The sequence below is a fragment of the Hordeum vulgare genome, chromosome 5H, assembly GCF_904849725.1.
Source record: "Hordeum vulgare subsp. vulgare chromosome 5H, MorexV3_pseudomolecules_assembly, whole genome shotgun sequence".
Lineage (NCBI taxonomy): Eukaryota > Viridiplantae > Streptophyta > Magnoliopsida > Poales > Poaceae > Hordeum > Hordeum vulgare.
In genome coordinates this window covers 490,954,134-490,977,256 of record NC_058522.1, presented here as the reverse complement: position 1 = coordinate 490,977,256, position 23,123 = coordinate 490,954,134, and the positions used below count along the sequence as shown (strand labels likewise).

Sequence of the window (23,123 nt, the reverse complement as noted above, 5' to 3'; positions counted from 1 at the left end):
CTTAGCTAGCATGGAGATGGTGGAGAAGTTGTCTCTCACCATCAGACCACATCCTCATCCTTATTATATCCAGTGGTTCAACAATAGTGGCAAGGTTAAGGTAACACGTACTGTTCGTGTGCATTTTAGCATTGCTACATATTCTGTTTTTGTTGATTATGATGTGGTACCCATGCAAGCATGCTCCATTTTACTTGGTAGACCATGACAATTTGATAAAAATTATGTACACCATGATAGAACAAATCAGTATACTTCTTATTCATAAGGATCAAAATATAATTTTTCTTCCTATGTCTCCTGAACATATTATGAAAGATGACATTGCTAGAGCTAGTAAAGCAAAACAGGACCTACATAAGAGTGAAAATCAGATTGTAGCAAAGGAATTTGAGCAACACAATAAGCCTACTAAATCATCATCTAGGGTTGCATCTGAAATCAAACTGAAGAGTGGTTGTTTACTTGCCACTAAATCTGATATTACTGATTTGGATATTACTACATCTGTTTGCTATGCTTTCATGCAAAGAGGCATTATTTTCATTTGAGGACATGCCACCCTCTTTGCCTCCTGCTGTCATTAACATTTTGCAGGAGTTCACTGACGTCTTTCCACAAGACGTGCCACCGGGATTACCACCTATTAGAGGGATTGAGCATCAGATTGACTTAATTCCGGTGCATCGCTACCCAACCGTGCACCATACCGTCCAATCCAGAGGAGACGAAGAAGATTATGCGTCAAGTACAAGAGCTGCTCGACAAAGGTTATATACGTGAATCTCTTAGTCCTTCTGTTGTTCCTATTATTCTAGTGCCGAAAAAGGATGTTACATCGCGTATGTGTGTTGATTGTAGAGGCATTAATAATATTACTATTCGTTATCGCCATCCTATTCCTAGGCTAGATGATATGCTTGATGAATTAAGTGGCTCTATAATTTTCTCCAAAGTTGATTTGCGTAGTGGATACCATCAAATTCGCATGAAATTGGGAGATGAATGGAAAACGACGTTTAAAACTAAGTTTGGCTTATATGAGTGGTTAGTTATGCCTTTTGGATTGACTAATGCACCTAGCACTTTCATGAGATTAATAAATGAGGTTTTACGTGCTTTCATTGGACGATTTGTGGTAGTCTATTTTGATGATATACTGATTTATAGTAGATCTTTGGAGGAACACTTAGATCATTTGCGTGCTGTTTTTACTACTCTACGTGATGCACGTTTGTTTGGTAACCTTGGAAAGTGCACCTTTTGCACATACCGAGTATCTTTTCTTGGCTATATTGTGACTCCACATGGAATTGAAGTTGATAAAGCCAAGATTGAAGCTATTGAGAGTTGGCCGCAGCCCAAAACGGTCACACAAGTGAGGAGTTTCCTTGGACTCGCCGGGTTTTATAGGCGTTTTGTGAGAGATTTACCATTGCTGCACCTCTTAATGAGCTTACAAAGAAGGATGTGCCTTATTCTTGGGGTACCGCATAGGAAGAAGCCTTCATGGTTTTGAAAGATAAGTTAACACATGCTCCTTTACTCCAACTTCCTGATTTTAATAAGACTTACGAGCTTGAGTGTGATGCTAGTGGAATTGGATTAGGAGGTGTGTTATTACAAGATGGAAAACCTGTTGTATACTTTTCTGAAAAATTAAGTGGGCCTAGTCTGAATTATTCTACTTATGATAAGGAATTATATGCTCGTCTTCGGACTTTGGAAACATGGCAACATTATTTATGGCCCAAAGAATTTGTCATACATTCTGATCATGAATCTTTGAAACGTATTAAAAGTCAAGCAAAACTGAACGTAGACATGCTAAATGGGTAGAATTCATTGAGACTTTCCCGTACGTCATTAAAAACAAGAAGGGTAAAGAAAATGTTATTGTTCATGCTTTGTCTCGTCATTATACTATGCTTTCACAACTTGGCTTTAAAATATTTGGTTTGAAGACCATCAAAGATCAATATGTGCATGATGCTGATTTCAAAGATGTGTTGGAAAATTGTAAAGAAGTGAGAACATGGAATGAGTTCATCATTAATAATGGATTTGTGTTTCGTGCTAACAAGCTATGCATTCCAGCTAGCTCCGTTCGTCTTTTGTTGTTACAGGAGGCGCATGAAGGAGGATTGATGGGACACTTTGGCGTCAATAAGACGGAGGACGTACTTGCTACACATTTCTTTTGGCCAAGGATGCGACGGGATGTTGAGCGTTTTGTTGCTCGTTGCACGACATGTCAAAAAGCTAAGTCACGACTCAATCCTCATGGTTTATATATGCCTTTGCCTGTACCTATTGTTCCTTGGGAGGATATATCTATGGACTTTGTTTTAGGTTTACCTAGAACAAAGAAGGGGAGGGATAGCATATTTGTTGTCGTGGACAGATTTTCTAAAATGACACACTTTATACCATGTCATAAAAGTGATGATGCCGCTAATGTGGCTGATTTGTTCTTTCGTGAAATTATTCGCTTGCATGGTGTGCTAAATAAGATTGTTTCAGATCGTGATACTAAATTTCTTAGCCACTTTTGCCGATGTTTATGGGCTAAGTTGGGGACAAAATTTCTTTTTAGTACTACATATCACCCCCAAACTGATGGACAAACTGAAGTAGTCAATAGATCTTTGTCTACTATGCTTAGGGTTGTTTTGATGAACAATCTAAAACTGTGGGAAGAATGCTTGCCTCATATTGAATTTGTTTATAATCGTTCACTGCATTCTACTACAAAGATGTGTCCTTTTGAAGTTGTGTATGGTTTCCTACCTCGTGCACCTATTGATTTGTTACCTCTTCCATCTTCGGAAAAGGTTAATTTTGATGCTAAAGAACGTGTTGATTTGATATTAAAGATGCATGAATTAACTAAGGAAAACATTGAACGCATGAATGCTAAATATAAACTTGCTGGAGATAAGGGTAGAAAACATGTTGTCTTTGCACCTGGAGATCTTGTTTGGTTGCATTTGCGTAATGATAGGTTTCCTGATTGCGCAAGTCAAAACTAATGCCGCGTGCTGATGGTCCTTTCAAAGTGTTAGAGAAAATAAATGATAATGCATATAGACTTGAGCTGCCTCTAGATTTTGGGGTTAGTCTCACTTTAACATTGTAGATTTGAAGCCATATTTGGATGAGGAAGATGAGCTTCCGTCGAGGACGACTTCACTTCAAGAAGGGGAGGATGATGAGGACATCAACACCATTGTTACACCCACAGCCCCAACTGCTATACATATTGGACCAGTTACTAGAGCTCGTGCACGCCAATTGAATTACCAGGTACTTTTGTTTTTTGGGAATACTTCTAATGTTCATGAACATATGATGCTGCCTAAGTTAGATACTTTTGTTGTGCTCATGAATGAAGGACCTAGCATGGACAAGAAGGACATTTGTTGGAGCGGGATCAATCATGGAGAAGAAGGTGTACGCGCGGGAGAGAACAATGGAGCTTCCACTGCTGATTTTCGCACTCTAAAGCCACCATAAGGAGAGCATGAAGGCTTTGGACGAAATATTCAAGACGCCACTTTAAATTTCGTCCATAGGCTATTATAGGTGTTGCACCACCTTATTTTTGGGCCAGGCCCATGTAATTTCGAAATAGGCTATTTTTAGAGTCCGTATGTGTGGGGGAAATCGAGTTTAGGGCTGTTTTCGGACCCCTCCTCCAAGGGTCACGAAATTGCCTCTCTATTCCCTCATATATACAGCCCTTAGGGCACCGTTTAGACTTGTTTTCTTTAGATTACAAGTTCGCCATAGTTGCAACTTCGCATTCTTCGTTTGTGTTCTACGGCCAGACAAATGCATCACAGAACCCCCACCTTCATTAATAAAGATTTTCTCTTATATTCGCAATATCTTGATTGCAATCTTGGTTTCTTGCTTGTTCTTCGTTTGCGTGCAGGAAACTGACCTTCGTGGCCAGGTTGATCGTGCTCCGGTGTGATCAATAACCTCTCGGAGTTGGTTTAGCGATTGCAAGGCGCGATGTCCTCACATGTTCGTAGTCGGATCATCAAAGTCTACTCCACCAAAACGATACCCACGATCTCATTGAAAGACAGGGACAACTTCGCCTCTATCAGAACCGGGACTAAAGGGGTGGTGGCAACCGTTCGCCTGGTGCGAGCCCCTTTAGTCCCGGTTGGTGTCTCAAACCGGGACTTAAGGTCCAAACCGTTCGCATCCCGCGTCGTTTCGCGCGATGAAAAACAGGATAAGTGGTATAAACCACAAGGGCTATAGTAACTGCGGCCATTCTCTTCTTCTCTGCTCTCTCCTCTCTTCTTCCCCATATCTTCCACCATGGATGATCCAATCACACGCTACGGGGAGGTGCTCGCACATGGCACGACCAAACTCAATGTCATCTACACGAACGACAGCGCCCTGGTGCCACGTTTTCTTTCCTATTTCGAGGAATGACTTGAAGTGGCGGAGGAGAAAGACAAGTCCATGGGGATTGATCTCGAGTACACGGCCAATCAAGAAGGTTTTGTCGTCATCCAACTTTGTTTCAACAGAAATGTCATGGTTTTTCAATGGGCGAGGTAAGTTTTGAGGCTTTGCTTTGATCAAAGGTTATGAAAATTGCATAGGATAGCAATATGTTTCATTTGAATCCTAAAAATCAATTTCTCTTTAGTTGTAGTGAAACAATTTTACTTGTTGCATATTGGCAAAACCGTGGGAGAACATATATGTCATAGTTAATTTAAGGTTTCTTGATCAATTCATAGTATATGAAAATTGCGTAGAATAGCAATATGTTCCATTTGAATCATATGGGAAATATCTATTCTTGTTTAGTTGTAGTGAAAGAATTTTCCTTGTTGCCTATATTTATTCTTTTAATTCATATATGAAAATTGCATAGGATAGCAACATCTAGGGCTTCTTTTGATTCCTCTTTTGTTGAAGTGAACGATTTTTTTCCCTTTATAGTTGCATATTATACTTGTGCCAAAAATATACTTGTTATGATTCTTAATTATTATACTTCTGCCAAATATACTTGTTTTGGAGCAGTATTTAACATTTGTTCCATTTTAATGTGTTGCTGTTATAGTAGTGACAAGCATTGTCCAGTATTCATGGAATTCCTTCGTAGCGGCATACGTTTTGCTAGTGTTGATATAAGGAATGACAAGCTCAAGATGAGGCACAGCTTCGGTATTGAGATACCACCTGACTGCCACATTGATATCCAAGACATATTCAGGCTTGAACATATGAGGACTTCGATGGCTCATATGGCAGTCGTCATGATCGACGAGGAATACGCTGATATGAAGACCAAATTCCCCTCGGATCAGCACAAAGAGTGGGAAACGACCCCACTTGACGGTATAAACATTGAGTATGCAGCAACAAATGTGTACATTGCATACGAGTTGTACCGCAGGATTCAAATCATGAACTATGGCCAGCGTCACCTCGTACATCAAGCACCACCACCACCAATTTGGGAATATTCTGGTTCAGACGAGTAGTGTCCGCAACGGCGAACACTTCTATTTCTAGATATTATATATTATGTACTGCTTGGGGATCACAAGCTTGGACGAGTATTTTTATTTATGTCCCTGTTTAAATATGATGTGAGCAAGATTTTTGAAGCATTGTGATGTATGATATCATGCCAAGTTTCGACCTTTTTAGAGTTCATTTAGAGTGCTTTTTAATTTCAGGATCATTTACCTAAAAAATCATTAAATGCATGAAAGTAGCAAATGAAGTTAGAAACTGTTGAAATTTGAGGATGTGGCTTGAAATTGTGCATATTGAATGCACAAAAAGTCTGGAGTTGAAACAAGTTAACAAAAACGAAATGCACGTGTAACATATGAGTTTCGTTTGAAACCCTCATGCTCTGAAGTAAATGACCAAGTTTGTACACGAAGTGCATTCAGTTTTTATCGTAATTTCAGGGTCATTTACCTAAAAAAATAACGCGTCTGCTGGAGCTATAACGTTGTGCCGTATTTTGCAGCGCCTGCTAAAGCAAGCGTCCCCCGAGCGCTAAAAAAAGCTATTTCGGTGATGCATATTTTTTAGCGCGCATATGTTGGAGTTGTTGTAAGACTAGTCATAACAGGTGCCTTTGGTGCAGGAACATGCTAGAGTGGTTGAGGGCATCCCCAACCACCTGATTAGGGATAGCCATTTTTTGTTTGGTTGAAAGGGTGGTGTTATCCCATGTTTTGTTTGGTTTGAGGGATATAAATGAAGGATAAGGGTGCGACCTCGGCAGCGCGGAGGAAGGAGACGACCGGCTGGTGACAGAGGAAGGGGAGGAGCGGCGGCGCGGAGGAAGGAGAGGAGCCGACGACGGCATGAAGGAAGGAGAGGAGCGACCGGTAGTGCGGAGGAAGGAGAGGAGCGGCCAGCGACGCGGAGGTAGGAGATGAGCGACCGGCAACGCGGAGGTAGGAGAGGAGCGACCGACGATGCGGAGGTAGGAGAGGAGCGGCTGATGACGCAAAGGAAGGAGAGGAGCGGCCGGCGACGCGGAGGACGAAGAGGAGCAGCCGACGGCGCGAAGGAAGGAGAGGAGCGGTCGGCGGCGAAGAGGAAGGAAAGGAGCGGCCGGCGACGCGGAGGAAGGAGAGGAGCGGCCGTCCAGTGAACACAACGCGCGGGGTGGATGTCGCGACCCCCCGTTTTGGACCGTTGACCCATCCCCGTTTTGAGGGAATATTCTTGACATCTTGACATCTGACTGCCCCTGTCCTCCCTCGCCTCGGATCCAAACAGGTGGCATCCCTCGCATAGAAGGGATATCCTTGCAACCAAACGCACCCTTAGAAACTTGCCTGGGCCATAGGCTTTCCTGTTCACATATCAGCCTGGCTGTCGGAAAAGATGCTGCCAGGACGGGGAAGAAGCCAGCGAAGCTTATTTTCAAATGGCGGCTTCTCCACTTCCATGGACACAAATAAAAATAAAAACACAAAGCACAAAGAGCACACAACGAGAGGAAACCGGGTAGATGCAGGAGCCGGCGATTAAACCTGGGAATGGTTATTAGAAAACCGGGTCTAACGGTTTGATTATTACTTTGGGTTTGATTGGTTTAGATTTTATTGGACTGAGCTTTTTTTAATTTGGTTTTGGTTTGGGTATGTGGAGAAACCAGTTTGGGTATAGTTGGTTATGGGTTTAAACAGTTTGGTTATAAACTATGGGTCCAAACCCGTTTCTAAGCATTGGTTATGTGCAATAACCAATGATGACTGAAAATGAATATCTTTGATCCGCGTGCATGTTGTAATGAACTATATAATTATGTATTATGGGGAAGTACCACATGAAAATCGGAAGTATTCGCTTGTGCTTTGGTTAAGCCATTTTGTTTTAATACACTTGGTAATGAGCTATATTCAAACGTGGGCATTTTTTTCCTTTTGTTGTGTGTTGACTTTATCTCAAGGATAACTTTGTTACACTTGGTAGTGAGCTATATTCAAACGTGGGCATTTTTTCCTTTTTGCTGTGTGTTGACTTTATCTCAAGGATAACTTTGTTCTCAAACTATTGTAGATACATTTATGCCTTTTCTATCTCATTTGCTTCTTAACTTGTCAATTTGTACAATTATATGTACATTAAAGCAAACCCATAGTTATGTATTGATTTTAAACCCACGGTTATGTATTGGGTTTAAGTTGGTTTGGGTGGAAAAAATAATAGGTTTAGTTTTGGTTGGGTTGAAAATGACATCAAATGTGTATGGTTTTAAGAGATAAATGTATGGATATGGTTAATATAAAACCATTCTCAACTTTACCGGCGATAGGAGGCAGGGGGACGGCAGGTAATGGCCGGTGGTCGACCGCCAAAACCGGTCGTTAAGTCTGATACTAACAGTTCTAATATTTTGCAGAAGTTTCCAGTCGCATATGATATATTGATATACTACAGCGTAATATATGCCCATGAAGTGTTTCACAATGTTTTCGGACCTCGTAGGTGCGATTTTGAATTGCCCCTGTTCCACACGCTAGATAAACTTTGTACACAGTTACCAGTACATCTGCGTGCCCGTCTCTTCAAGGGAAAGGACCAAAATAACCGTTCCCTCGAAGAAATCGATGCCATATCTATCAGAGACTGACCTGGTCCGGGATCCTCTCTGGGAGCATGTCCGCAATTTGCGATTTCATCACCCTAGTCCGTGCGTTCTCGCTTACGCCGAGCCATTTCTTCAGAAGCTTGAACACATTCTCATCACACAGCAGCCCTCGGTGGTCGGCCCTGACGCCTACTCTTTCTTTCGCTGGGAACCCATCAGCCTGTCAACAAATGTAGATGCATAAGTGTAGGAGAAGCTGTTAATCCGATAACACGAATGGGAAAGTTAGGCATAATAAGACACACTGTCTGATGAAGTTGGTTGTAATAAGATATGCTGTCCTCCGACAAGGAACGGAAACATATTGCAAAATGTAAGATGATAAGCATACGTGCAACACTGGTGTAACCAACATTGCAGGGACAATGTTAGAGGAGTATAATCAGCTAAAGTACAGCTTAGTGCACTCAAAGCTTCTGCTTTTAAATCAGATACTAGATAGTTGGCATACTTCACTATGACAGAAAGAATGGTTACCGTGGCTGATTCGACAGGAACAGTGCAATCTCCATCCACGTATGTGTATGTAGGCTGAAAATGGGATAACCACGCGTCATTACCATAAACAGATGTTGCAAGATTCCAACAAGAACATGTCAGACTTTCAAGTAGCAGAATACAGTACCACTGTGCGGCACACTTCTGAGAGATCTCCAATTGGGGAGCTTTCAGAGCCATAGCTGTGCAAAAAAAGAGGAAAGCCAGGAGGAATGAAACACAGTACATTTGCTATCAGATTGATCAGCCTCTGAATTTATCTACAACAAAACAACTCCAGGTTGTCGTTGCAGGAGGAAAAGAAATACTGAAATATAAGCTGATAGCTCCTGTTTTGAAGATTAAGAGAAACTCTAGCAGACCCCGCATCCCGCCAGCCCGCAAAACGCGTTTGCAGTTCGCGCAAAACAGCTTTTGCGGGCTGGCCCGGGCTGGCACAGATGCAGACCCCCCAAACAGATCCGTAAAAAAGTATATTCGCGGAATATACTTTTTACGTGTCGGCTTTGCGGGGTCTGCTCTTTGCGCCGCTGCATCCCGCATATCATCAGCCCGCAAATATCAAATACAACATAATTCAACAATTGAAAACAAACTGAATTATTTGAATCAAACATAATACAATAATCATCCGCATTACAAATAATTATTTAAATGACCGTAGCAAACTTAAATAGTGCAATACAAAACTTGTCATGAATACAAATACAAACGAATACAAAAATAAGTCAGTGTCCAGCCCTTTGCCAATGGTGTTCAATGAGATCTTTCTGAAGTTGAAAGTGGGTGTCTACATTTTCAATCTCCTTGTATGTCTGAAGAAAATCTCTAATGCGGTTCGGGTCTCTAGCTGGTTTGACACGGCTACCCACATTGTCGTAAAAGAATTCTAAGTTCAATCCTCTCTCATCTTTAAGAATCACATTGTGCAGGATAACACAACATGTCATGATGTTCTTCAAGGTTTTCTTATCCCAAAAACGAGCAAGACCATAGGCAATGGCAAACCTAGATTGCAAAACACCGAATGCTCTTTCAATGTCTTTGCGGCCTGCCTCTTGCACCTTTGCAAATTCACATTGTTTTTTTTGTTTTGGGTTCTTTGATGCTCTTGACAAATGTGCACCAAGGAGGGTATATACCATCTGCAAGATAGTACCCCTTTGTGTATTCATGCCCATTGATAGTGTAGTTGCAAGCAGGAGCATCACCACTAGCAAGCCTAGCAAACAAATGAGACCGTTGCAACACATTGATATCATTGAGAGTGCCCGGCATACCAAAAAAGCAATGCCAAATCCATAAATCCTCGGATGCTACGGCCTCTAGCACAATTGTTGCATCACGAGACTTGCCACAATACATTCCTTGCCAAGCCTTGGGGCAATTTTTCCAATTCCAATGCATACAATCAATGCTACCTAGCATGCCAGGCCAACCTCTCCTCTCATTAGATGCCATCAATTTCTTTGTGTCATCTTCATTGGGTGCCCGAAGATACTCAGGACTGAAGACACGGATGATCACTTTCGCAAATCTACGCACAGACTCAATTGTGGTATCTTCACCAATGCGAAGATACTCATCGGCATAGTCAGCCGGAACGCCATATGCAATCACCGCATAGCTGCAGAGATTTTTTGATATGCACTAAATCCCTTTAAGGCCACGACATTCCTTCTTTGAGTAAAATACCGGTAATTTGCCTCGCAAGTTTGAACAAGTTTCACAAAAAGGGATCGACGCATTCGGTACCTTCTCCGGAAGAGGTGCGGAGGATATGTAGGATTCTCCGCGAAATAGTCTTGGATCAACATCTCGTTCCCAAGATGGCTATTCCGAGGAATGCACAAACGCCCAACAGTCGATCCTCGCCTCCTCTTCCGGTTCTCGTCTTCATGCTCCTTCACGGCAAGCGCCATGACTAATGTTTGCTGCCGAAAGTTCGCAAGCATGGTCTCAACATCCGAGCCGTCCGAATCGGACGAATCGGATAGTAAGAACTTCTCGCACGGGGTCAACTCCATCTTCTCGCACAGCTCGCAAAAATCACAAAAAAGGGACTAACCGGTGGCGGGTGATCCCGGGCGGCGACGAGGGGGTGCGCTCGACGGTGGTCGATCCCCGACGGCGGCGGCGGCGGCGGGGGGCGGCTCTTCTCGCCGGATCCGGAGGGGCGGTGCAGCGGCTCGCCTGCAGATATGGCCGGAATCGCCGGCGGCGGGCGGGCGGAAGCAAGGGCGGGGTGGCGGCGGAAGGAGGGGGAAAATAGCGCGGGCTAAAATGTCCCTTCCGCCAACTGCTTCTCTGTGATGCAGGGCACCGCAGCCGCGAGGGGGAAACCCGCGTTTTCCCAGGTTGGGGTCGGGAATTTGCCTCGCCCCCCAAAATTTTTTGCGGGCCGGGGCGGGATGCGGGGTCTGGTCGGGCAGGCTTTCCTGTCTGTACCCGCATTTTGGCGGTTATTTTGTGGGTCGGGGGCGGATGCGGGGTCTGCTAGAGTTGCTCTAAGTCGACTACTGTGAAGGGAACATAAACAGGAAATTGCTTCATTTTTATTCAATCATATCAGCCACTGTATGAGAAGATCCCAACTGATGAGTATTGCTAGAGTTATAGTACCTAACCAACAATAATGATGAATCTCACACTTTCATTCCTAGAACAGTATAAAAACTAACGATGTTACTATTATTTGACATCACAATACTTACCAAACATCATATGGTGTTTCATAAGATGTCCCATGTATGCTATAAAAACTCACAGTATCTGGTAGTTCAGCATTCTCAAGAATACGGCGAGTCTCGGTAGCCCATTTGTAGATGGACATATTGAATGGTAGTGCAATTGTCTTCCCATTATAATTGAGCTACAGATAGGGGAAAAAAAGAATGAAGTACTCCCTCCGTTTTTATTTACTCCACATATTAGCTTTGACTGATCTCAAACTTTATAAAGTTTGGCCCAGTTTGTACAAAACAACATGAACATGTACAGTAACAAATTTATATGATGGGAAAATATATGCAATGATGAATACAATGGTATTGATTTGGTGGTGTATATGTTAATATATTTTTCTACATACTTATTGAAAGTATTTAAGGTTTGACTTTATATAAACCTAATATGCGGAGTACATAAAAACGGAGGGAGTATCAAACAAGTAGCTGACTAATAGTCAAAAAATACATTATATATAGCTTCATGCAAGAGTTACATCAACTTCCACTTGTTCACAAAAATTAATGGAAGGAAAAGTTATTTCGAGAATAAAACAAGATAAAGTGGGAATGTCGTTCATTACATTTTTAGGGTAAACATGGCATAAAATCAAAGGAAACATGCATAGTGCACTGCCACTACCGCAAAGAATAATTTCATTTGTAGTGCATATTGTCCCTAAGACCCTGACTGCCGAAAGTAAAAAAATATCTGGAATCTAGAAATAATGTATATACTACGAAAACATGTGATTTTCATGCGTATTACAGTAAGTCTGTATCTGGATGTTTCTTGTCTCTAGTAAATGAGCTTGCGTGACCAGTATAAAAACCGGCATTATTATATCAAAGACATGTAGAAGTTGAGTATGAATACCTCATTATTTTGTAAAGCTTCTTCAAACAGAGAAACACAATCAGTTGCTTCATACAAAACTAGCTCTGCTATTCCATCCTTTTCAGGATTCTTTCGCCAAACCTGAACGATTGGTTTTTCCTTCCACTCAAAGTTTGGATTTGGCAGCATTTCGTAGATTGATGGGCACTCGACAAGCTACATAGAGTAAAGAGGCAGAGATCATTTTTAGATGGCATGGAATAGCAGGTGTACAGTAGCAAACATTGATGAGTTCACGAAGCTTAGATACAACATGGTCAAGAAATTACCAGTTGGTGCATCGCCCATCGAGAAACGAAAAAGAAACTTTCAAAACCATAAACAAACTGCAGTCCAGTTAGAAGAGAATCATTGATGCATCCTGGGGCACCTGACAAGATATGAGAACTAATATAAATAAGTGTATCCTATCAAAGGTGAGAAGTGACAGAATATATCAAGTGACTGAAAGTGCATTACCTTGAAATGGACAAGCAATGCAAATCCATTTATTGACATACTTTGAAAATATCTAGAAAATGAAAAGGAAATACTTGAGAAAAGAATTTTGGCTGCATAGGCAAAGTGGCATACCAAACAAGAAAACTCACGTCATGATTCATAGACATGAAACAGCGTACTAGCAATCCTCCCATAGAATGTGAGATTATGTTTACTTTTTTCCCACCAGAAGCCTTGTAAGCCGTCTCAAGTTTTGCTCTCAAACCAGCCATTGCTTTGTCTATCCTGCCAGATAAAACCATTGTTACAGCACCTTGTGCTTGTGCAACAGAAAAATGTTGTAGGCTAAGCCATTTTTTATACTACTGATTATAGCATCTGGATGAACCCACTTAAGTGTTGATTTAGAGGATTGTACCTGTTGCTTTGACGAAAATCGTAACCATATCCAAATAGTGTTGTTCCTTTCACGTATCCACAGTCAAGGAGCATATCAATCATATCATGGAAATGGTACACCATAGTCAGATGCAGTAGCTCTACAAACTGAAGTTAAGAGAGATGGGGCACAAATCAGATCACAAAAATTATGCCCTTCGCAACAACTGGTTAAATCAGAAAGGGAATTCGCTTCTTGAATAATGATTTGAATTACATGATTAAATACCCTCCATGAGGGATTAGCCATCACACTTATTCTGGAAGTGAACTCATTCGGTATCAACAGCTAAGATACCATTTTGAAGTAAAATTTTCTTTTCAATATTTTTACAACACAAAAAAATGCTTATTTTCATTTTGAACTCAACAGTTAGGGAATTAATTCCACCTGAAATGGACGTCAAAATGTTTTAGTACCAAGAGCAATCAAGCAGACCGATGGCTTAATTGTTCAAACACAAATCTTGGTGATATGAGATGCAAGCATGTTAGCGCAACTTAGCATGTATTATCACTGTCTCAATGCTCCCTTTTCAGCTACCAGTTCTAGCCCCGTGATTCCTCATATACTGCATAGATCATTTGATTGAACATTTCACGAGCCAAAGCATGCTTGATTCCTTGAAGTTAGGAAATATAAATACAGTTTTGATGGACTATATTAGCTCTGGCTCAGTATTTTTGTCCTGTTAGTGGTAAGCAATCATGGTCCACATAAATCCATTTTTTTTCATCCTAGTCGGTCCACAACTTAAATGCAATTTACAGTCCATATATACAAAATGCCTGTCCCTATCCTTTTATCCCATTCTCCAAGAGCACTAGTAAGTTAAAAAGGACAAGAAAGTTCTCCATACGACAGTACGAAACGAATATCCATCACTGATCCCTCTATCTCCATATGTCCAATTCCTCTTTTCCCTTCCCATTTGCCCCAATTAACAGACACCAAATGTCACAAGAATCACCCCCAAAAAAGTCCCACCAGCCATGCTCACAGAAAAGGGGGAAAAAAAACTTAACCCTATTGCCAGTGTACAGTTCACTGAACGAACTTAAGAAAAGATCTAGTACCGTTCAACTCCATTCACTGAACTAGCACCCATAAGCTCACTCACCCAGGAAGGATCGAGAACGTCGATGGCGAAGAGGCCATGGTCGTCGTCGGGCACCGCAATCTCCACATCGTCGTCCAACGACTCCACATACCCTGCGCGAGAAAGCACCAGAAGAGAGAAGCCACCTCAATCAATCAACCACCAGCACTCCAGCAGTGCCCCGAAAGGTTTCATCGAACAGCTGGGGAGCACGGAGAAGCCAAGGCCAAGCCACAACCCACCGGTCTGGGCGTTGTAGAGCGACCAGAGGTACTTCTTGAACTCGAGGTCGGCGAGGAGGATGCGCACCCAGACCCGGAGGTCGAACTTGGGGTCGGACCGCCGCCGCGCGTGCAGCACCGACCCGCCCATCCCGGACACGAGCAGCACCGGCTCGCGCGCGCGCTCCTCCCCGCTCCCCGCCGCGCCGCCGCCCCCTCTCCGGGGCCGAGGGCGCCTGCGGCCTCGGAGGCGGAGGTGACGGCGGAGCACGCGGAGACGCATCCGGAGGACGGCGCCGAGCATGGTGCCTGGCCTGCCAGTGCTCGCGCTCCCGGTGCACCGGCCATGGGCCATGGGGCACTAATAATAAACAGTTTAATATAATAATGGTAACGGTGCCGTTGTTTCGCTGCAACGCTCGGTCAATCCGGGTGGACTGGAAGGCGAGTGGTGGGTGGGATCAGCAACGGGCCAGATCCGATGGTCTGCGTCTGCCAAGCGAGGGTGTATGACGGTATACAATAGAAAGAAGGATTCAAAGTTCTTAAATATAAGTCTTTTTAGAGGTTTCACTAATAAACTACATACGGATGTATATAGATATATTTTAAAGTATAGATTCATTCATTTTGCTTCGTATGTAGACACATAATGAAATGTCTTAAAAGACTTATATTTAGGTACGGAGGGAGTATGTAGCAATGCTTGAAATTCAAAAAGTTTTATCTTTAAAACCGTTAATTCAATCGATGATTTGCTTTCATCATTGGCTTTGTCACGACAAGATCTTCGAAACTAGATTCCATGTCGACATGTTTCGATAATTTTTTTCTTCCGTAATTGCCACATTATTTCACTCATTTGCTATATTATTAATCACTTGTCTAATAAAAATAACTTAATTGCCATATTTTTTGACGTCGTTTCGTGCACAAATTGTCCAATAAAAATTGTCAAAAATAAGTGACTCAAAAATGACTCAATTTTGCACTAAAGTAGTGTAAAATTGAGTCATTTTTGAGTCACTTATTTTGGGACGGAGGGAGTACTAACATGTCCGATAAAAAATAACTTAATCATCATATTTTTTAGAAATTACGTATAAATATGACATCTCTACATAATCGAACGGGCAAGCACAAACAACTTTTTCGAAACCATAACGTACAAAAAATATGACAACTCAACATATTTAAAACCGACGACCACAAAAAATCTTTTTTGTTTTTGGTAATTGTTAGTAAATATGACAAGTCGGCGTAGTTAAACTAGCAAGCACGCAAAACATTTTTCTGGCAAAATTGTATGTAAATATGACAAGTTGACATATTAAAAATGGCAAACCAAACCTATGACATACGTTTATATCATGTATAATAAAAATTGCTACAAGGCAACAACCATTTATCAAGCATGGTCGTCAAGTTTAAGCAAGTGTAGTTGTAAAAAATCTGTACACACGGTTGCCAAGTTGACAACTAAGTTAATTAAATGTGGCTATTAAGTGACTCATAATCTAACAACTAAATAATACTCCCTCCGTCCCAAAATTAATGTCGAAAGTGCATTGTATTGGTAAATTTGCAAATAGAACCGCGTATTCACAAAATTATCGCAAATAAGTCCCTCCACCCTGTCTTCTTGCTCCGTCGTCGCCTGCGCGTAGCCAAGGGCCGGTGCCGCCCAACTGAGCCCGCCAGGAAGCGCTCCGCCGCCGTCCCCAAGTACCGGATCTGTAGCCGCCGTCACGGATTACCTCCTCCGCCGCTGCATCTTACAGCTGCGTCACTAAGATCCCCTCCCGCCGCGGTTACTTACGGGCGTCGACGGAACCTCCCGGAACGTCCTCCTCGAGCTGCCCGAAACAGAACAGGGGCCGTCGTCCCCAGCACCTATGCACCATCCTCCTGGAGCCGGCTCTCCAGTCATACTCCTGGAGTACGTTGTAGAATCTCCTCGTCGATGTGGTTGAGCACAGGGTCATCCTTGGCGAATCTAGTCCCGAAGACTGCACTGCTCGCGGTCATGTTCTCTGCATCAGTTAGGTTCAGCAGACGGGGCTCGTTTTTGGACGTTCCATCCGATGCCCAATAGTGCAGGCCGTGTTTAGCAACGGTCCTGTTGGGGGCGGGGACAGTATCCAGGACAACTGCAAACAAGACGCCGCCGTCGCCGTCGAGCTCACAAGGGGGAGCCTTTAGCTTGCTTGTGCCGTTTGGCTCATCGGCTCCCCTATCATCTCTAGTTGGCGCAACAGCAGCATCTCCAAACCTGCTAGCGAGCGCAGGAACGACACATTTAGTAACATTTAACATTCAGTAAAATTGAAGTTCAGAAATTAAGAAGAAATGCAAGATGGCAGGAGAAGTGGAAAGGTGTACCTTTTTTTACTCCGGCGAGCTCGGCGGCGAGCTCCTCCACCTTGAGCGCGTAGCCATCAGTGGAGTGGAAAAGGGTCACCCGTGCTTCCCTGTTCTCGGCCGGCACTGTCCCCCGCGTTCTCCAGCTTCGTGGTCGACGAATGTGGTCTACGACGGACAGAGGTGGACGGGGATCAAGGACTGCAGACGGTGGTCTCCAAAAATCGAACCTTCAAATTCCTCTGCGCGAAAGGGAACGAGGTGACGGCGGCGCGGCGCCGCGGAAGCAAGGAGGCGGTCCCGTGGGATGGCGGGGGCGGGGGAAGAAGGAGGGAGCGAGGCGCCATGGGATGGGGGAGCGGGGAGGGAGCGAGGCGCCACGGGACAGGGGGAGGGAGGAGGGAGCGAGGCGCCATGGGACGGGGGGCGAGTGAAGGGAGGAGGGAGCCCGTCGCCGAATGAGGAAGAAGAGAGGACCGCGGGTTCGGTCGGGAAAACACTAAGGACTAAATTGCAAAAATGTCGGTACGACAATAATTTCGGGACAGAGGGAGTAGTAATCTGGCAACTATTGATGAAAAAAATAGTTGTCGAAAGATGTCGACATGGGATCTAGTTTTGAAGATCTCGTTGCGAGAAAGCTAACATCGAAATCGGATCATCAATTGGATTTACTAGCAAAAGGGCCCGTGCGTTGCAACGGAAGAAAAAAATATCACACGCTTTTAATCTTTTTATAATCATTTTGATTTATTAAAATAATAAGCTAACTACTAATGTAATCAATCCTATCCTATTTTATTGAGACATCAACTCGTCCATTGTTAATTCCACCATGATGAGAAATTGAGCGGGACAAGCAAAGCAAAACAAAGAGGCTACGTGAATTGATCAATAGACTCTTATCTTATTTCACTCATGGGGTAGAGAATGTGGGATCAGATGACAAACTGAAGGTGGTGTTCCATTCTCTCTCTCTACAACAATGAAATCTTACATTCAATACATTCATTCATCAGCAAACAAATTCCCACAAAACAAAAGTTCTTGCCGGTGCTTGGCACACGGTTGGAGGCATGGAGAGGGGATCTCATCAGATGATGAGTTCCTGCCGGAGGAGGGGATACAATGAGGGGAGCAAGGGTTAGGCGCCTCTATCTGGCCATAAGGAGTCGTCGTTGCCGCGCCATAACCTTGGAGTTCCCCGTGTGAGCCATGAAGGCCCGCCTCCACCTGCAAGTACTGCGCTCCGCCGCGCCTTATCCGCGCGCCGCCGCCGTTCTGCATCGAGCAGACGCATCGACAACGGTGGCGGTTGAGGTCGGCCGCAGCGGCGAGTGGTGTGGCGGCGGCCTGGGCACAGGCCAGGGTGGCCCAGGATCGACGGGAGGAGGCGATGCGTACTGGTATAATTTTTGCAGCGAATCGGTTTTTCCTTTTGCGTTGCAGATAAATGATGGAGCGCGGGTTGAATAACAAAAATTACAGGGGCTTTTTTATGAAAATGTCGTGGTGGGTTTTCCGACGGAAGCAATAGCCTCTTTATTATTAGGTATAGATAGTTTAAGAGATAAAACTTTTTGAAAATTCAACATTAAAGGAATCTTTGCTGATGTCATGCTGGTGTACTAGTTTGCATGCATAGAGGTTGTCTTTCTATCCCGTCGCACACCAACGCAGACGTGCACACACTGCTGATTAGAATTTCCCTAGAAAAAATAATACCATACGGTCGGAGGAGATAAAGATGGATATGGTTTAACACAACGGCCATCCAGCACATACCTGCCCAAACGGGCTGGCACGACACGGCCCGCCAGGCATGAATATAGCCAGGCCGTGCTGTGCCGTGCTAGAAAACGTGTACAGCCTTCAAGCTACCCTGAGGTAAGCTGATTGTGTCGGTTCGTTCAGGCATGACCCGATGCGGGTTGGATGTCTACCATTGGTCCGATTAAAGCGTGTTGGACCGTCGTGCTTTTGGGTCGGTAAAGAAATTACACGTGGGCAATTGATAGAATTATAAATGCACCGCAATACTAACCAACATCTCGCTGGTATTAAGTTGCGAGCCCCACCCAAAATGTAAACGCAAAGCAACGGACAACTGCATTAACGAACTTTGCGTAAGGTAAACAATCCTCATAAGCACCGTTGTTTTCTCCCTAGTGGCAACAACACATCCCCTAGTCTCATGTTTTTGTCACTCAAGCTAAATATCAGGGGGCATGAACCCACAATCATGCATAATGCTCCATCTTGGAATTAAAATCTACTAGTCGGCCAAAGCAATAAAAAGCAACGGAGAACATGCATTAATTACTCAAGAACATAATATAAAAGGAGAACCAAATATATAACTCATCACAATCTGAACATAATTTCATAATACATCGGATCCCAGCAAACCAAGCATAGCAATAGCAGGAAAATTACATAGATGCCTTGATCATGTAGGACAGCTCACAAGGTCTAATCATTGAAACACAAGATTGGAGAGAAGACATCACATAGCTACTGGTCATGGACTCATGGTCCAAGGAGGACTACTCACAGCACGTCCGGGAAGCGTCCATGGTGGTGGAGAAGCTCACGGAGGTCAATCCTCCCTCCGACAGGGTGCCGAGAAGAGGTCTTGTGACGCTCCCGATCTCGAAAGCGCTGCGGCGGCGGAACGATAGAGAAATTCGCGATTCTGGATCTGTTGGAAGGGTTTCCTATCGGAGAGGTAAATATAGGCCGAAGGAGGGCACCAGAGGGCGTGGGACCCACCCAGGTGGCCTGGTGGCGCGGCCAGGAGGGAGATCGTGCAGGGTGGCCGCCTGGGCAGGGCCTGGCCCCCTCTGGCCCACCTTTGGTGCTCGTGAATCTTCCGTCACGCTGATTTTTGTATATTTTTGTCGGGATTTTTTGGGCTCTGTAAATTGGGGATAAAAGTCCCTGCAAAAAAGACATCACGAGACAGAAACTAGCACTTGGTGCACTAAGTTAGTAGGTTAGTCCAAATATGTGTAAAAAGATATGACAGTGTAGCAAAATATATAACAATGTCACCTAGAAAAGCATGGAACAAACAGAAATTATAGATACGTTTAGGACGTATCAGCATATACGCAAAAAACATCGAGAAAAAATATACAATGTTTATAAGGGAAAAGTTTACCATCAACCGGCGAATCGCACTGACAGCGTCCGCCACGCATGCATGACACGCGTCCATATGTTGTTCTTCATTGAACGCACTTCTGCAACATAGAGTATGTTTCTAAAACATAAACGGTGTTGCAATGGTCTCCGACGGGTTTATGTTTTACAAGGAAACCTCTGTTACGAAAAATTTCTGCAACAAGACCTCAGTTGTAAAAAAAATTATAATGAAATCTCAGTTGCAATTTTTTTGCAAGAAAATAGTTGTTAAACCAATATGTAACAAAACCTATGTTGCAGAAATGAATTCTGCAACGAGACCCTATGTTACAATGTTGAAGACATGTTTGACTCGTTTTATGGATAAATCTAACGGCTCGCGACTCGGTTGATTTTTTTTAAAAGATCAGTCGGCGGACGCGCAACACGCCTCTATTTATAACCCCCCCTTATAAAAAAATGTTATATAAATTAATTGGACAGGGATATGCTATTAAATTTGTTATCTTTTTTGAAACAACCAACACTTTACTTTTAGTGCCTCCGAGAAACTGAGTTGTCCGATATTCAGATTGACAATAGATCCAGAAAAATATGAACATTAAAGTTGAGTTGAGGACTCGAACCTGATGAGCAAGGAACTTAACCAACTATAGGCTATGTTGAGTTTGCTAGTGTTGACCTTTTTCGTAGTAACAATTTTGTATGATGTGGTGGTCATCTTCTAGCTATGTATGTTACGTCAAATATCTCTTTTGTGAGTCACTGCTGGAAAACAATTTTTTGCCATCTGCTGCTTCTTTGCCGTCTGTTGGCTGATGGCAAAGACCATCTTTGCCACCAACTACCAGAAAGAAGAAGGCAAAGAGGAGGCTGATGGCAAAGAGGGTCTTTGCCATCTGCTCCTTCTTTGTCGTCTGCTGGCTCACGGCAAGCACCACTCAGGCTGACGGCAAAGAGCTGGGCTCACGGCAAACATCACTTAGGCAGACGGCAAAGCGCTCGGCTGGCCCACCCCGCACCCCCTCTCTCCCCCCTAACGACCTCTCTCTTTGTCGTCCGCTTTTCTCCTCTGTGTCGTCGGGAGGCGGACGACAAAGAGGGTGCGCCCTAACGGCCGTTAGCCCCACCCCCACGTGCCTCTCTCTCACCCCTAACGGCCACCCCACACCCCTCTCTCTCACCCCGACACCACCACCACCGCCGCGCCTCCTCCGGCCTCCCTGCACCCCTCCTCCTCCGGCCTCCCTGCGCCCCCTCCTCCTCCGGCCTTCGGCCTCCGTGCGCCGCCGCCCCCTCCTCCTCCGGCCTCCCTGTGCCACCTCCTCCTCCCTCCTCCAGCCTCCGGCCTCCCTGCACCGCCGCCCTCTCCTCCTCCGGCCTCCCTGCGCCCTCCTCCGGCCTCCCTTGCCCCCTCCTCCCTGCGCCCCTCCTCCACCATGCCCCCTCCTCCTCCCCGGGACCTCCTCCTCCACCACCGCCGTTGGAGCTCGCCACTTCTCCACCACCACCCCCTCCGCCATGACCTCCTCCTCCACCACCGCCGCACCCTCCTCCTCCCCGGCCGCCCCCTCCGGTGAGTCCTTTTTTTTCTTTTTTTGCTAATTAACAGATTTAGTGGCATATATAGTTTAGTTGGTAGGTTAGTTAATTAGTAGTTTTAGTGGTAGTTTAGTTAGTTGGTAGATTTAGTTAGTTAATTAGTAGATTTAGTAGGTAGTTTAGTGGTAGATTTTGTTTTGTTAATTAGTGGTAGCTAGATTCTTTTTTACTTACTTAGTGGTAGATTCCGTTTTTGTTATTTTTTTGCTGTTTAGTGCTATCTAGGTTTAGCGATAGGTTTAGTTAGCTTGGTTAGTTAGGTTAGGTTAGTTAGTTAGATTAATAGAAAGAATATGAAGAAGAAGAGGAAGAGGAGAAGAGGAGGAGGAGGAGGAGGAGAAGAAGAAGAAGAAGAAGAAGAGGAGGAGGATGAGAAGACAAAAATAAGAAGGAGAAGAAGAAAAGAAGAAGAGAAGAAGAAGAGAAGAAGAGAAGAAGAATACCTTCTCCTCCTCCTTCTTCTCCTCCTCCTCCTTCTCCTTCTTCTTGATTTCTTCTTCTCCTCCTCCTCCTCCTCTTTCTTCTCCTCTATCTTATTCTCCTGACCTTATTTTCCCCAACAATGAGATAATTAGCCAATTTAGCTACAAAATGGCATAAAAACCTTGGTTAGCTCATGAATATTATATTCTTAACTTGTTTTCCTCTAAAATGACATAATTAGAATATTTGTGTTGATCGGGTGGATTTACATGTGATAGTTGTCTCGTCGCTGTGAGGTCTGTTGTGCGAAGACCTGTCCGTGCGTTGTACGAGCTCCGCCCCTGCATTCATGGGTCAGTACAAATTTCATCTCCTCCCCGCCCCTTCATTTACTGTGGCTCGGTTTCCGGATGAAAATTTCTAGATTTAGGTAATTAAATTAATTTATCAGTATGCGTGACCAGTATGCGTCTCCCGTTCAAAAGGGCGACATCTATAAATATGCATGTCTTTGCATATTTATAACCGCCATCCTTTCGAATTGTCCAACATTATCCATGGACAACCCGAGTATGTGTAGATTGGGTTCGTTTTCCCGTATGCTGTGCTCTCGATCCGATGCGGAATTTCGTCAGTGCCTCCCTGTTGTTCTCCGGATGCACATCCTCTTTGTTTATTGCGGAGACGTGTATCAGGAGAACAGCGGGGAGGTGCTGCCGAAATTTTGCATTGGATCCGGAGTAGAGCATGGGAAAACGAACCCAATCTACACATACTCGGGTGGGATTAGGACCTATCTTTACCTATTAGCGTGTAGGTTGCCTGGACGTAATAAAAATGGCGAACCTGATTAACCTATGAATATAAATGCTAAATTATATATAAATATATTTCTTTTGTCTTTAGTAGCTAGGCAAGATGAGTGATCGTGCGTGGATGTATACCGGTCACCCTAGTCAGAAAGAGATGACGAAAGAATGGTTTGTAAAAACAAAGGAATTTGTGAAAGCCGCATTGGCAAATGGCCAGGAAAGAAACTATTGCCCCTGTCCTGGATGCGACAACTATAAAAAGACGACAGAGGCTGTAATGATTAAACAC

General features: G+C 43.9%; 1 protein-coding gene across 1 annotated transcript; it reads right to left on the bottom strand.

Annotated features, from left to right (window-relative positions):
• Window positions 1–7,910: 7,910 nt before the first annotated feature.
• LOC123399862 (phospholipase A(1) LCAT3) lies at window positions 7,911–14,862 on the bottom strand. The gene is made up of 11 exons (XM_045094245.1): window positions 14,511–14,862; window positions 14,290–14,381; window positions 13,149–13,276; window positions 12,880–13,015; window positions 12,749–12,800; window positions 12,559–12,659; window positions 12,269–12,445; window positions 11,380–11,537; window positions 8,793–8,847; window positions 8,645–8,698; window positions 7,911–8,327 (listed from the first exon to the last, which is right to left on the bottom strand). The coding sequence occupies exons 1-11, from the start codon at window positions 14,842–14,844 to the stop codon at window positions 8,139–8,141; spliced, it is 1,476 nt and encodes a 491-aa protein (XP_044950180.1). The 5' UTR covers window positions 14,845–14,862; the 3' UTR covers window positions 7,911–8,138.
• Window positions 14,863–23,123: the final 8,261 nt, after the last annotated feature.